The sequence below is a fragment of the Anticarsia gemmatalis genome, chromosome 9, assembly GCF_050436995.1.
Source record: "Anticarsia gemmatalis isolate Benzon Research Colony breed Stoneville strain chromosome 9, ilAntGemm2 primary, whole genome shotgun sequence".
Taxonomy (NCBI): domain Eukaryota; kingdom Metazoa; phylum Arthropoda; class Insecta; order Lepidoptera; family Erebidae; genus Anticarsia; species Anticarsia gemmatalis.
In genome coordinates this window covers 3,713,743-3,729,506 of record NC_134753.1, presented here as the reverse complement: position 1 = coordinate 3,729,506, position 15,764 = coordinate 3,713,743, and the positions used below count along the sequence as shown (strand labels likewise).

The 15,764-nt window shown below is 33.4% G+C and overlaps 1 protein-coding gene across 1 annotated transcript; it reads right to left on the bottom strand.

The window, feature by feature from the left end:
* Nucleotides 1–874: 874 nt before the first annotated feature.
* Nucleotides 875–6,321, bottom strand: LOC142975237 (uncharacterized). Its single transcript, XM_076117973.1, has 4 exons — nt 6,206–6,321; nt 5,958–6,080; nt 5,579–5,753; nt 875–954 (listed from the first exon to the last, which is right to left on the bottom strand). Exons 1-4 carry the CDS (start codon nt 6,245–6,247, stop codon nt 875–877), a joined length of 420 nt encoding a protein of 139 aa, XP_075974088.1. The 5' UTR covers nt 6,248–6,321.
* Nucleotides 6,322–15,764: the final 9,443 nt, after the last annotated feature.

The following is a 15,764-nucleotide window of genomic DNA, read 5'->3' as shown; positions in this document are numbered from 1 at the left end:
GCGTTGGTAATAGCTAATCTAGTTTTTGGCAGATATTCAAACGGTTTTCAGTACCGTTTGGCTTCCATCGAACACGGATCACTGGTTGAAACTGCAGTGATTCTAGTTTTAGTTGTTTTGTTTTAAGGCTTTGAACAAAAGTTGGATGCGTGACGACGATTTTAAAACCATTTTCTACTGTGTCTGTTTATTTATTATGAAAAGGTTTGCTCTTTTATATAACTACAAAAGCTGTTTTCTATAGTTTTAATGTCCTCTAGGAGGACATTAAAACTATAGAAAACAGCTGGATAGGATTGTAAAAGAAATATAAGAAGGTAATAAGGGAGGGGTGAGAGAGAGGTATATAAAAAAAATCTATATAAACATCCCTACCGTATGCAGGCGATACGATAGTACCGAAATAAGGAAAATGTTTAATTACAATAATTTCTAATTGCGTGTCTCAATATTACGTTAAAACTTATATCGGATAAATACCGCTGTAATACTTATATCCTAAAAGCTCAAAACATTGACAAGACACTAGCTTTCGAAATTTCAATTAAACTTCTCATTCAAGAAATAATATTTAAGGTACTAAAATTCTGAACATTAATGTTTGAATAACATTTGACTTATTCTAGGGTAGAACATTTCTGAATTATAAATACGAGAGAAGTTAAGAAAGTTGGAATTCGTGAGGCAAAGTCTTGACAAGGTACTAAGCTGGGAACATACTTCAAGATTATTTGTATTAACATAGTCGTATGAGATGTGGTTGTGAATGTTCTACATTGCTGTAGAAATTAACAGAAATAATAATGTTTAGTTCTTTTATTTTTTTTTTCTTGTCATGTTGTTCGGATGCATCCAGATAGGTGGGCAAGTATCGTCACACAATGGATGCCTGAAGGTCGACGACGACGTCGAGGCAGGCCGAGGAAACGTTGGCGTGACGATTTAGACATTTACCTGAAAGAGTGGCAGGAAATAGCTAACGATAGATACCGTTGGAGAAGTTTGGGGGAGACCTTTACCCAACAATGGGACACTATAAGTTAAAAAAAAAGTTCTTTTACTCCGTTTCGCAAAATAAATGTATGAAACACTTACAAGATCACTGTATTGTGTGTTAGTCTGTCCGTCTGTCTATCTGTCTGTCCGTCTGTTGGCCTGTCCGCCTGTTCATCTGTCTATTTGTCCAAACGTTTGTATGTCTGTCGGTTTATCTGTCAAGATAGAGATCTTGACTTGATTTCCGAGACGAACAATATGGTTATTGATTTGAAATTTGAAATATATAGTCAAGTCTACAGTCCGTTGTTTACATTAATATACATATTTCAATAATAGTTATTGTCATTCGCTGTAAACTCCAATACGGTTTACTTCACTGAATTTAAATATAAAATCTTATATAAGAATTGTATATTTCAAGTGCTTAATAAAAATGTTCTCAAACTGCTTAAAGAATAGAGATATTATTTTCAAACGAAAATCTTGCAATACAAAGTTTATGAAAAAGCGTTTGTTTCAACACGTTTAGCAATGTGTGTCTCAACAATTTTCTTCTAACAAATGTATGACGCGGTATTTACTGAACTAAAATCTTCTAGAAACGTAGTAATTGAAAATAATCTAATTATTATCAGTTTTCTTCGTACAAGAAGCAATAAGTAGTGAAAATTTTGAAAATAGTCAACTGGAAACGACATTGATAATGTTTCACAGTTCTCTGAATTCCGGAATTCATCAATGTTAATAGTGCCAGAATTAAGTGTTTATTTTAAGTGATTTTAAATGCAATAAAAGTGTAATATGTAATTACATTTTCGTGAGAGCATAACTTTTAAGTTAAAATAACGTACACAATTCTGAATCATCAGTTAATAAACAACAATTAAAAAAAGATTGCGATGTAGGTATGAGTTCAAACTTTGAGATTAACTAATAATTATAATATAATTATACTAATAAGTTGAATTCAAAATACTCAAAAAGTAGCGAGAGACGTCACACCACAATAGTTAAACAGTCTAAAGAAAAATAGAACAGCCAACATTTGTCAACAGAAAAATTTATTTTCACCTCAACAAAATAGAATTCTAGAAAGAACCAGATTAAGTCTCACCTCAAACTTATTAATAACCGGACAATCCGACAAATCCCTTCTTTGTTCACTTCTAGTCGCTTTTGAAGCCTCGTTCACCCTTTAGTGGGAATCAAGTCACGTATTTCTACCTATTTGAAGTCCTACAAAGTACAGTCAGCTCCATGAGTCGCTTTACAACTTCATATTAGGTCGGGGAAAAAGTTTTTTCGCGTTATAGTATGTATGAACTTGTAAAAAATCTTTTCTCTACAAAAAAAACGCTCGATATTTGGGTACCGTGAGGTATCACGAGCTCACTGAAAGAAACCTAATGAACCGAGTACTCATTTGTGATTATTGAAGCCAAAGAGATTTTATTACAAGTTCATACATACTATAATGTGAAAAGACTTGTTCCCCGACCTAATATGTTCAAAACCTCTTTATTACCATTTTTTTTAAATACTTGAACAAAATCAGGTATAAATTGCTTGGAATTAATAATTTTAATCAACGTCAAAAATCTCGATGGAATAATATGCGAATACCACAAATATTGGGTGTCGAAAGATTGAATATGTTCGGCGACTTTTGGAGCTGACTGTACCTATAGCTCACTGTTCACGGGGCAAGAGGTTTATTTCAGCTTAGCGGAACAAGGTGTATAGCCGATAGATGCTCGCTTGTATCAATGCTTTTATTATGAGAAACTCATTTTTATTAGTAGATAGTGCTTTTAAGGATAGATTGAATACTTGTATTGTCGTTCATTGATTTGGTGTCTTGCTTTTGTTTCTGCGTGTAGTGGTTTTTGTTTGTTATAAAGATGTTATCTCTAAAGCGCAAATGCTTTGGTTAACAAAACGTAGTTACGAGTAACAATTTATTGACGTTTATTAAAACAATTATGAGAATTATCTATTCTATTTTAGTGAATAATTTTAATTCAGTACTCGCAGTTCAAATATTTTTACTCAAATTATATAATAATAAAATAATAATAATAAAAACTTTATTCATGAAATTAGATTGTAGTTTACATGGTATAGTTACAAGATATCATGTGTATGATACAATAACAATTGATTAAAAATCGACAATAAAATGTAGTCTACAATAAAGATGGGTGGTGTACTGTTTTCCTAGAGAGGCTACTAGGTAGCCTGTGTTTAGGAGTTACAGTGCCAATCCCCTATTGGTTATTAATGTAAATATTGCGTGTTCTCAATCAGTACAATTTATTAATACAATAATCTATAACTTTTATCGCATTTCTATACACAATTATAACATAATGTACATGAGCTATCTGTGCATGTTTTGTGGATTATGTGTTTATGTATAGGTGCATGTTTGCGTAAGTGTGTGTGTGTGTGTGTGTGTATGTGTGTGTTGGTGTGTGTGCCTTTGTGAGAATGATGTCATTCCGTTATGAGTGATTCAGTTTCATCATAATTTAGTTTAAGTAGGATTTCGGTGACAGTCTTTTTGCATTGAAATTGTGATAATCCATATATGGGTGACATAGCATTTATCTTGTTGTATATAGAAGGACCCAGATACATGGCAAATTTTTTGATAAAGGAGGTGTGTGCATGTGGCAGTTTACAGATTTTATCTTTTCGACGTTTGGTGATTCTTTTATACGGAGTACGGCGATGTTGTAGCATAGTTAATTGCAATATATACATTTGTCTGACACTGAGCACATTCCATGATTTATAGAGTTCGTTGGTTGGGAATAAGATGGGTCGAAAGGTGGCAACCTTAAGTATAGCTCTATGGGCTATCTCTAAGGGCTTTAAAATGGTTTTGGCAGCGCCTCCCCAACTGGATACACAGTAGGTCATAATTGACTGGCATAGTGCGTAATATACATTTCTAACGATAAATGGACTGGCTATTTGCCGTAGAGTTATGTCAGTATAACAGAAGAAGGATTGAGGAGCTCGTGGCTTAGTTAACGACAGCCGCGCGGATCGATTCCTGAGGTTAAGCCCCACTTGCCGAGGTTGTACTGTGGATGGGTGACCATCTAACACATATCGAGTTCCTCCGTGTTTCGGAAGGCACGTTAAATTGTGGTTCCCGGCTGTCATTTTCGAAGATCTTTGACAGTCGTTAACAGTACTCAGAAGCTTGAAATTCTGACAACCAGTCTTATCGAAGGGTATCATGTTAAATCCCAGGTAACTGGGTTGTGGAGGTCAGATAGGCAGTCGCTCCATGTAAAACACTGGTATCCAGCTGCATCCGGTGAGACTGGAAGCTGACTCTTACATAGTTTGGAAAAAGGCTAAGCTGATATATAACAAGAGAAGGATTACCAAATAAGTACAGTATTATAGATTAATGACCTTTAAATATCGAAGTTTATTAATATAAAGTATTAAATAAAACTAAAAATATACAGTGATATTCCATTTAACTAATAAAAAGTATGCAAATCAAGCTTCAGACTTCAAAGATGAAAAACTACGATTTAAACGAAACCTCCCTTTTACAAGGACTTTTTAAACAACCGTAGACTTCAATAATCTCAGAAGACAAATCTAGTTTGAAATATTGAACTATGAATCGAGTCTGTCGTGCTCTAGTGGATCGTTTCAACAATTTTAATAAAACTTTTTTTATAGTCCAAGAACTTAGTATAAAGCCTTGTCTGGAAGGATCACGGTGGGCGAGGTATAATTCAGAATTTTGGAAATTCCGTGCTTCAGACACCGCCTTATAAATGCATCTGGCAGTGGCATGTTTTATACGGCTACTTTATTTTGGATATACTCAGATTTTTTAATACTACCATCAAGATATATCGTGCCTATAAGGCTTTCTTCTGAATTATTGGATTAAAGCAAATCAAAGATTTTTGAAGATCGCTATGTAAATCTTGATTTATGACAAACGTGCTCTTTAGAGTACAGGGAAGGTAATAGAAATAATGTAAGTGGTTGTCGGATTTCATTTTACATTTTTAAATTCACTTCACAATTTAGATGTCTTACATTGCTTGATTGAACTTCATTTTTTCTTGTAATATTTTTATGAGTAGTAATTATGTAAGTGGCTACTGTGACATGGCTGTGTATGAGACACTTTAATTAAATTGTTTTCTACAGTCTGTCCATCTATTGACCTGTTTGTAAAATAAGATAAATAAGAAAAGTAATCCAATCTTTCTTTATAAAACTTTAAAAGGTTGTCCTAATAGTTAAAAAACAATATTTGAACTTTTACGATCGGCATACAAATAATATACTTTTTATTACTTAAACACAGTTTATTCAGTTTTATTAATGTTAATGAACTTTAAACACTTTGTCAACATTTTGTTAACAAAAATATTTTGTTACGTGTTTACATTTGAAATTAAGTAAATGATTTCTTTGGGGTTAACAAATGTGCACCTGATTTTTTTAGCGCATATTCTTTCAAGGTATTTGATCTCCCTTAGGGCGCAGGGTCCACACCAATAATGCACTCGCGCCCTACATTTTTCTTTACAGTCTTCAGTGATGTAATTCGGTCGGAAAGTACGCCCTAAAAGGGAATTTTTCGGTGAACCCAATACATTATTCCTTAACGTGTAGCCGTCTCGATTGTTTACAATTTTTTGTTCTTTTCCATACTTTTGTTTCGTTTGTTCTAACTTCTTAAAGAGTTGGCCTGTAATTTTGACCTGTAATTAAATATTTCTATAAAATTTTACGTGTTATTGAATATCAAAATAAAGGTTTCTTTGTTTTTTAAATGTACCGTATACTATGGAATACAAAATTCCTAAGTTTGAAATTTTTTATCAACATTTGTATTCTTGGTGTATACCTACGTCGGTAAATTTTATTTAGAAAACAATACTAATATAGTATAAAACAAACTTTACCTTAGAACTAACGCCCGCCTCCTCTCTAAGTCCTGAATAATATCTAGGAATGTCAAGATTTTTTACTTTCTTGATTGAAGCACATACATTTCTTTCCGTTGCTGTCTTTCCTTGAACATTCATCTGAAAAACAAAAATTCATAAAAACCATGAAATTTTACCTTTAACTTTGTATTTAAATAAAAAACAGGTGTAATTAAGAACCTCCTGAATTTTTGAAATTGTTTATAAACGAAAGAAATACTAACGCCAATCAAACTTATAACAATAAAAAAACCACATGATTTCATATTGAAATATCACGTCCAAGGGCATCGAGTGAACGACTTCAATTCACTAATATGTTGCCAATTTTATGGCTGGAAGTGTATAAAATTGATTTTATTAATTTGTTTCTCAGCAAACAAATTATAACACCGATATGTTAGTGTAATTGTTATGATATCAGTACTTATTTGTACTCGTTTAAATTGCATTACTAGGAACAATAACACACTAATTTGAATCTGCTGTCAAATCACTTTAAGTAGTCAATTTACAAAGTAATTGGACTGTGGATGACTAGACATGAACTTGATTCCACATGGCGATATAACCAAAGGTACATCTTATCTTATCTTAGGGGTTGTTATATATATATTTATATAATAGGTTATATATAGGTTGTTATTATTGTAGGGCCAGTTAATGTCTGGCTGACATTTCGACCATTCCTGATCCTTTGTGTCACCTTTTCCTTTGCTTCTCTAGACGTTGAGGGGCAGAGCAAAAGTTAACAGTTTTGCTATGCACCCCGTCGGAAGCAGGCTGTCTTCTGGTTTATCCTCCTCCTTATTCGCATCCAAAGGTACATACAATAAAGCGATTTTCTAAGCTCAATAGTATCAAGAGTTTTTTCAAATTGACCAAATATTTGTTCCTTAGACTCCCGGGTGGGATGCTTACCAGTAGCATAATTTTCTGCTACTATCGACTGTCGAAAATCAAGTAGCTAGCAACAAATTTTGTATGAAAACTTGATCAATGATGATTGCTTGATCAATCAAGTGAGTCCCAGTAAGTCCGTAGGTACGATTTTTGAGTACATTTACAGATGTCAAACTCGTTATACTCAATAGTTATATATCACGTGGAGTACTGACATAAAAAAATTGCGCTACAGGTTTCTGTACAATATTTGTCGATAGCTGACTTGTTGATAATAATGACAGAAAATTCTGCTGCAAATTGGATTTATCTTTTGTTGAGCAACACAAATAGAAGATCTCGTAACTATGATATCTGATATGTTTAACGTCATACCGTTGACGTAGACAAACGTCATATAACATTTTCTGCTGCATTTATCTATTAATGAAATATGTCAAGAAATATAATTTCGCTTTTACCGCTGAATAGTTAAGGCGACCGAATCGTAAACTCTCAATACTGTACCGCGATTCTCTATAGTTGGTACAGTCGAGCATCGAAAGTTTGACATTTAAGATGTACTGCCAAAATAGTTCCTTCGACGCCCGTTAGAGGCGCTGGTCAGAATTTCACACAAAATTTCTCGATAGCTAGCCAGTAGTCGGCAATCGATGGTAGTAAAGAATCGAGCTACTGATTACATAAAGCAAAACCATCCGTTAAATGGTTTTCTTCCATTTTGAAAATTAAACGTTCATGAAAGACTATCCGTGCATTACGTGACATTTTTATATAAGGCCACACACACATTATCTTGCTTTTGGGAATAAAGCTTTGGAATGCTGCCATACACCAGTAGATAGTTTGCTAGTTGGAAAACGTCGTAGTGTTGTAAAAATAATGGATCGTAAAGAAAATTTTTAGATTAGCTTCGATGCTCGAGTGTGCATTTTTATGTTTTAAGCACTTTACGAAAGGAAGCCAAAACGGTTTTTTAGAGCACAAAAAAAAAACACTGAACAATTTTAATACCTACATGTTTCTATATTTGTTTAATGAAAAGTAGTTCATTGATCCCCAAAATGTAAATAGCACAATTTGAAGCGAGTATAACAGGTACAAATAAAACCAATTTTCGGCTTCCGTATCCACTATCTGTGAATTACAAGTACGTACATTGGCGCACGTGCCCGATCGAAGGCAGTCAAGCGTCCGTCGCGCGCTCGACTATAGATTCAAGCTCAATCGAGCAAGCCCATGCTTGCTGAAATACGTTTACGCCATTTAAAACCGAATGCGAAATTAAATGTCGTGAAACCTGTACAAATAATGCTTGAAGGGATCTCGATTAAATAGACTGTAATTATACCTGCAAGATGCAATCACAGAAATAGAATTTAAATATTGGCAAGCGTTTTTGGGTTCAATTTCTCAAGAGTTGCTTTAACAACGAATCAATTCTTATTTCGCAGATAAATGGACTCAAGACTTGACCCTTCTCTTATTTTAAAAGTAAACAAAATATACAGTCGTAAGTTAAAAATATTAATTAATTCACAAACTTTAAGGCATCATTATGATAGCCGCTCGATTATTTACTACTACACGAAATCACTCTACGGTTTGGAGCTAACTCATGGCAACATTTGTTTTTCGTTACAAAAATAACTCGCGCTAACTCTTATTATTCGTTGTCATCATCATTATGTATGTTGCACTGACTAATTCACACTACAGTTTCATAATATATATTAAAATAGTTATGTAAACAGTTGCTATGGCAACAACACCCATTAGTCTCAAATCCTTTGATATTTCAGCGTAATGCGATGATCAAATTACCCGACTGTTTACAAAAATCTGACCCATTCCGATTAGAATTACAAACAAATTGTATAAATTTGAATCAATATACGTTCCGATTTACAGCTGTAATCCTCGGATAAACCAATTTATTTATTTTCTTCCCAAACACGTAATTTTAAAAATAAAGCATTGAATTTGTAATACATCGTGTCCTTTGAATATTAATTGTAATTCGCAAAAGCTTTCAACCTTATAGTGGTGACAATAGGAGTCATAATAAAAAGCCTCTTTTCTTTGCACATCATTGTAAGTAAAATTTAATGCTCTCGTAATATTTCGGTGACTAGACAGAATTCCTTTCTATAGTGTACATCTCGTTTGGGTCGTGACTCGGTTTTTGCTGGTTTGGCTTGAAATATTACTAAAACAACTATCCTTGGTGTGGCATGATTTAGTTCCAGCGGTCTCATGTTTTTGTTGGGTGTTTGTTACTTGCAGATTTTTTCCCTTGGAGGGTTCATTGTGCTACAGATAGTTTGGGGGCACTAAATTATCCCATAAACCTTTAATACAATATACTATGATAAAACAACAACTTCAGTCGCAACTATACCAAAATAGGTTGACAAGAATCTTTGCTGATAAATCGAGATAGATTATAATTTGTCCCGATTTATATTGCAGATTGTATGTGGGCTTTGTGAAAATAGATGCTTTATTTTTGTATATTTTTGGTAACATACTGATTAACATCAAATGTTACTGCAAACGAATATTTTCTTACACCAAGTTCGGAATAAAAGCGCAATAAAGATTAACAGACACTCCCAACCGGTACAGTATAATGACTAAGAAGACGGTAATGACAATAACACAAACGTAAAAGCTTTTTATGAGGTGAAAGGTATCAAAACGACTAAGCAATTTAAACCAGTACCTATATTATAATCTTCCGTTGTACACGATTTGTTCGCAGAAACTCTCGGATTTCAAGCAGCTCATGAAGAAAATCTGTAGGAAGTAATTTTAGCGGCTTTGTGAAATGTATAGTGTAATTCTGACAAAGTGGGACAATTTTGCTACGTTTGTGAGAAATAAATCTGTTTGATACGTTTTGTAGAAGGATTTTATTGTGGTGAACTTTTGCTGAAATTTCTTTAAGGCAATACTTCGTTCATTTTTTATTTTTGTTTTTCTGGTAAATAAGCGTACGTGAGTCAATAAAAATCTAAAATAAATGAGATGTTGTATCAAATGAAGTTACTAAAAACTTTGTTGAATCATGAAACTGTAGTGCTTGAATAAAATTATCATTTCAATTTGAATAATTGGTAACTATGAAGTAAATTATATTCATCTACAGGAAGTTCTATCTGTATAACAAATCTGAAAAAATAACTGTGAGCCTGAAAAAGCAAAATACAGAAAAACACCGACTTATTCAATAATTCTAAAAGCGGTTCTCGCGAATTTTCGTCACTTGTCACCAAAAACTTGAAGTGAAAATAAAGTTTTAATACGTTATACAAAAGTGCTAACCTCGGCGGATGTGACAGCCCTTTAGGGAGCGTAACGAGCACTCCCTGTCATCTACGGAATAGACAAGCGAAGAACGGGTGAAATTTATTAGACGGAGAAACAAATATTAAGATCATAATGGTTCATCATTTTAGATACAAGACAACCTTTTATACGGGACACGCAAACCTTTTTCTTGCGCCCACTTCCAGCAGAACGGGATCCACTAACAAGACATTGAAAATCACGAGTTTTAATCACAGATGCTAAATATAAATAAATTAAGGAATAGTTTGACGTTTGAAATGAGGTAGATTTTTTTTTTGTATAAGTGTATATCTAGTCAAATGGGTCAAACATTACTAAAAAGTTTTATTTCCCTCTATGATAAAAAAGCGTTATTCGTTCATTGTTCAATGTTACATGGATTCTTGCTTTCATTTAAGTATGCTTATTTATATTTCAGTCAGCGCGTTCTATTTTAATATTTCATCTCTTATCTTAATTGTAAACATTACAAAGTCATATAAAATCAGCACAATTACAGAAAAAAATGTAATCGTTATCAAAAATTCAGTTTTAATATGCGTGTAATTATTTTCTCATTTCACGTATGAGGTCGGCGAACGTTATCAAACTTTCCACACAGCCCAATGGTTTGAATTGCCTAATTAAAATAATATTTTGGTTTTGTACGAGAATTTAAGAGCCGCAATACAATAACTCAGAGCAAATGTTCTAAGGTTTGTACGTTACGATTGAACTCCGGCTAAATACGTAAATTATTGTTAGTTCGAATAAAAACGTCTGTCTGTATATTAACTTCACAAATGTCCATTTTTAATAGGGCTTACCAAGCCTCCCGTAGTTTTTTGCAACAAGAAGATCTTTAACAAACTTTATTTTAATGGTAAACCTCGAATTTTTACAGCTATTGGTTTCTAGCTGAGTCAAATCATTTTTTTAAACCTTTCCTCTCTAAAATCCTAAAGCATTATTTAGCGAAAAGGCAATCAAAGCACTCTTATGAGGTAACTTACAACGCAACGGTTCTCACCCTAAAGTATCACGAATAATATTAATCTAGATATGTATTTATCCCACGAGCGTAGCCTGATATAAATACTAGAGAAGCCATTACGAGTAAACTCATGTAGGTGTTTCCACATAAATATCCTGCCTATTTTAGTAATCGTCTCGCACACTCCGTAAATATTTGTTTGTGGAATAATATATAGAGTTGACAACAGAATTTTAACGATCAATGGAGCTGTATTGAATCCCGTCGGACCGGTTACGTAACTTTTCCCATTACAAATTTTTGTACAAACCATATATTTCAAAGAACCTATAATTGCTATTTAAGCGACATTGACTGGGTTGTTTTACAGTTTTGTGTTCATTTCCCTGAAGTGTCAATCTCATTTGGTTTCGTAATTAGTATTTTCGGAAAGGTAATTTTAGTGGAGGCTGTGAAGCTTGATTTATTCCTAGAAATTTGCAATGAATGACTGGTTTCATAAACTTACCACAGTTAATGAAACTCAAAAGCTAGTTGCAATCACTATTCCGTATATGAACGGCTTTCCTCCTTACCGCCTCATAGATGAATTTTAAGTTACAAAATAGTAACGTCGCAAGTTCTAGGAAATACGTTCGAAAATCTTTCGTTTTCTATCGGTTTCTATCGGCTAATTTATTTCAAATTAAAACCAGCTAAACTAGTAAACTATAAAAAGCATGACTTTTGAAATAAATCTTAGTAAATAGCCACAGAATGGACAACAAAGTGAAGAAAATTTTGAGCCCTATTTCCCGAATGACAGCAAAAAAATTCAGTCCTAAAGAAAAAACTTTAACTAAAGGAATAATATTAAGTTACGAGTTCATTAAACATTTCCTCGATACGGTTCGGCTTTGAAAACTTTTAATGTTACCAACCCTCTTAATAGGGATAGTATTGAAGGAGTAGAAAATGTTGAGTACGAACTCTTCATAGACAAGAATGAGACATTTCGTTGTCTCTTTTCTTCAACTTCAAGAGGTCATTGTTCAATTCGACTACTTTATAACATTAGAGGACTTATTCTTATAGACTCTTATATACTCTGTCTATAGAATCCTTTTCGAAGCATAGCAGAGGAGCCCACACGAACATGAGTTGTGAAGGTATATGCACCAAAAATCGCCTACCAAAATCACCTCCCACATAAAATCCATACACGATAAAAAAACCAAACCTTTAGCTGGAATTAAAGTCTAAACTTTGTAGGCTTAACGGCACTAGGTGTAGCACCTCAAAGGATAATATACTTAAACAGTGTTTATCTAAGCCAATCTTTTGGTGAAACGTGCCCACACATTAAACCAACGTGAGGCAAAGCTAAGCATGTGCGCCACGATTTTTGGCTCTCAACCAAAACGCATCTGCCGTGTAATTAAATGGACCACCGTTCACCAAGTCTCGTACAATATTTTAAAAATTGTTCAGATTTATTTTGTTCGGCGCACTGGCTGGGTGATTTAAAGTGTTTTTACATGCGTTTGGCCGCTTTTAAGGGTTTGGTCCAAAAACAAACAGTTATTTTCACACAAGCACGATAGCTGGTTTGTAAACTCTTAAACAACACTCGTTGGCACCAAAAATAAAGTCAGGCGATGAACTTTCACTCAATCAATTTGTTTTCAAATACTAATTAAGATTTGTTAAGAAAAGTGAATTACTAAAAAAAACCACATCGCTGGTATTAAGATCAACGAATTTTACTGAGTGCACAATTTTTTCTCCATATCCAAACCACTTGCATGAACAGCAAAAGAACGATAAATCACAATGCAGTAGAGACAATAAATTCAACAAAAATGATGAAAGCAAAGCTACATTTTGTACATCTTTCCAACTGAACGATTTCATTTGATTGATTTTTATTGAGCACCTCCCCTCGTCTCGTCTCCGCCTTAAACAGGACTGTAATAAATAGGAACTTGTATAAGACTGTATAAACTATGGAAGCACCCTGTGATAGATTGCATTCTGTTTTCAAAGCGGGGCTCCACACAGAGGGTATATTAAGGCTTCTTGATAGCGCTTTAAGATAGACATGAGCTATTTTGAAGGTTCCTCTTACGCTGAATAGTGGCGGATCTGTGTGAACGTATTTCGGAAGGTTATTAACCTTTGTGGAAACCGAACTGTGCTATGAAAATCTGCACTTCGGCTGCGTTGCACCATTTTCTGAGATCGACTTTTTATGTAAAGATAATTTATAGTACCTACTTTTTTTCATGAATTATCTATAGCTGCACGAAAAACTTTTAATTTATAAATTTATAGAATGTTATAAATATATAGTACAATTTTGAATAAAAAGACCGTGCAAATTTTATTTCAAATATCCACGCTTTCCGACCCGCGAGTTAAATTCTAATACAATTACAGAAACATCGTCATTATCTCTTTGTTTTCCACAAAACAGTATTTGGAAAATGGTTGTTACTGTTTTTTTCATATCACGGCATTCACGGCTATACGAAACATAATATTCAAAGTGAATAACGCCGAGTCATCCATCAGTCGCAATAATAAAGATAAATAATACGGCGTTTATTAAAAATGCACAATCACTTTGTTGTCAGGCCTGCAATATCCGTGGGAGCACTTTGTGTTGGTACGAGCTAACTGGTGCAAAACGGCATATTGGTTACTAGATTTTGCACTCGACTTTGACCACTCGACCAAGAGTTCAAATGAATTCTTGCAACATATTTATTTATAAATACACCCGTTTCTCGTCACTGACATTGTGTAGGGAATAGGGAAGAGTATATTGCCATATACCAAGAAAGCAACAAAACTTTACTATTGAGTACTATCTAATATACTCGTAAAATAGAAAAGCTCAATGGCACTTTGATATCTCGGGTATCGAAGCTAAGACTACGACCACAGAGGCAGCAAAATAAATAATAAAAAAAATCTTATTCCATACCAAACCACCACCATTTTCGTGTATCTTTTTTATGAAGAACGATTAAAGTTTTTTTAATCCAAAAGTGTTCTACAAGACTTTCCACTCGTCTCAAAATATATCTAGAAGTGTTTTAACAATAATTTTATGTTGAAAAAAACATTTTTCTTTAGCGTTAGAAGCAATTACGTGTTTGTGTTAACAGCTGACTGACTGAATATAAAATTTTACTGACAATAAAACTGAAAAGGATTTTGATTAAATCGGATCGTATTTAGGATATCGTTGATAATATTGGATGAAATAAAAACTGCGTGAATAGACGTTGTATGTATTGAAAATAATATCAATTGCAAAATGGGTTCTTTTATTTCTTAGTTATTAGTAGTTTAGTTTTATGGTTTTTGAACACTGATTGTTATGTTTCAAATATAAGTATAATATTTTAAAACTATCGCGGTTTGTACACATACAATAAAATTGTATCGACCGTAGTCACGGGCTGACTCGCATCGATGCAATTCGATCGAAACGGCGGCGGCGGGCAGCAAAGGGGTATCGTAAACCTTAAAATTCTCAACGCGTTTAAGACGCTTTAGAAATTTTCTATTATTAGTGTAATATTACTTTCCAAACCAAAATCACAACACAAATTTTAAACACAAACGCCAAACGAAAACAATTTGAAAAAGCTTTTTATAATCGCCAATATTAGTACAAACTTCCAAAATTCTTAAATTAATTACAAAAGGTTTTGTTACATAAAAAGAGCCTTTTCATGTCTCGAAGGGCACATAACTTGGGGCCATACAATATTGTTGCTTGCGGTATTATGTCTTAGACAATGAATAATGTAGCGGAAAAATAATGAGCTGACGGCCTCTGTAGACATCTGTCGTGTGTACTTATATGCGTATAAGTGGGTTAATAGCAGACCTAGGGATTACGTGATCGTGATACGGTGTCACGAATATGCCTAGAAATTTTGTTTGGAAATATGGCTATTTGTTTTTGTTTAGGACTTGTAAAGGTATGTGTGATCAAGGCATGTCGATAATTGTTTTTGATAAAGGTGTTTAGTAAGATACTAATAAGTGTCATTTAGTTTCAAAAAGTCTAATGGAATTTTAATGATTTTGTATAAAGGCGTCAAAATTATAAAAGTGTTAGATATTTTGCGACATTTTTTCGTAGGTGTCCACTGATTTATTATGAATTAAGAAATAAATATTTAATTGTAAGTTAAGAATTCGATTTAAAGGTACTCTTAATCAGTTTTCTGCCTCTCACTCTTCTTACATTTTTTTTTATTTATCTAGTTTTAAAGGAAAACTACAAAACCGATAATAATGAAATTGTTTACTTAAAGTCAAGGTGAAAACTTCACGATAACCTTAGCATAAAAATTTGTACCTGTAAAAGTAATAAGGCTCAAGTATCTTTTTGCTTCTAATACAATTTATTCCAACGTAAAGAAACGTAATATAATTTCCATTCTATTTACAATAATTGATACGAGTGAATTACAAAAATCTGAGTTACTCAATTTTCTTGGAAATCAAATCCCCTCATCACCTTACATAACGGTATTGGCATATAAAATTGA

What these genes read in the sequence shown, in the direction of transcription:
- LOC142975237 (XM_076117973.1), bottom strand. Translation starts at nt 6,247, where the DNA reads ATGAAATCATGTGGTTTTTTTATTGTTATAAGTTTGATTGGC. An exon ending in TTGTTATAAGTTTGATTGGC is followed by an intron (nt 6,081 to 6,205) that starts GTTAGTATTTCT and finishes TTTGTTTTTCAG; the next exon opens with ATGAATGTTCAAGGAAAGAC. An exon ending in GAATTACATCACTGAAGACT is followed by an intron (nt 955 to 5,578) that starts GTAAAGAAAAAT and finishes CCACTCTTTCAG; the next exon opens with GTAAATGTCTAAATCGTCAC.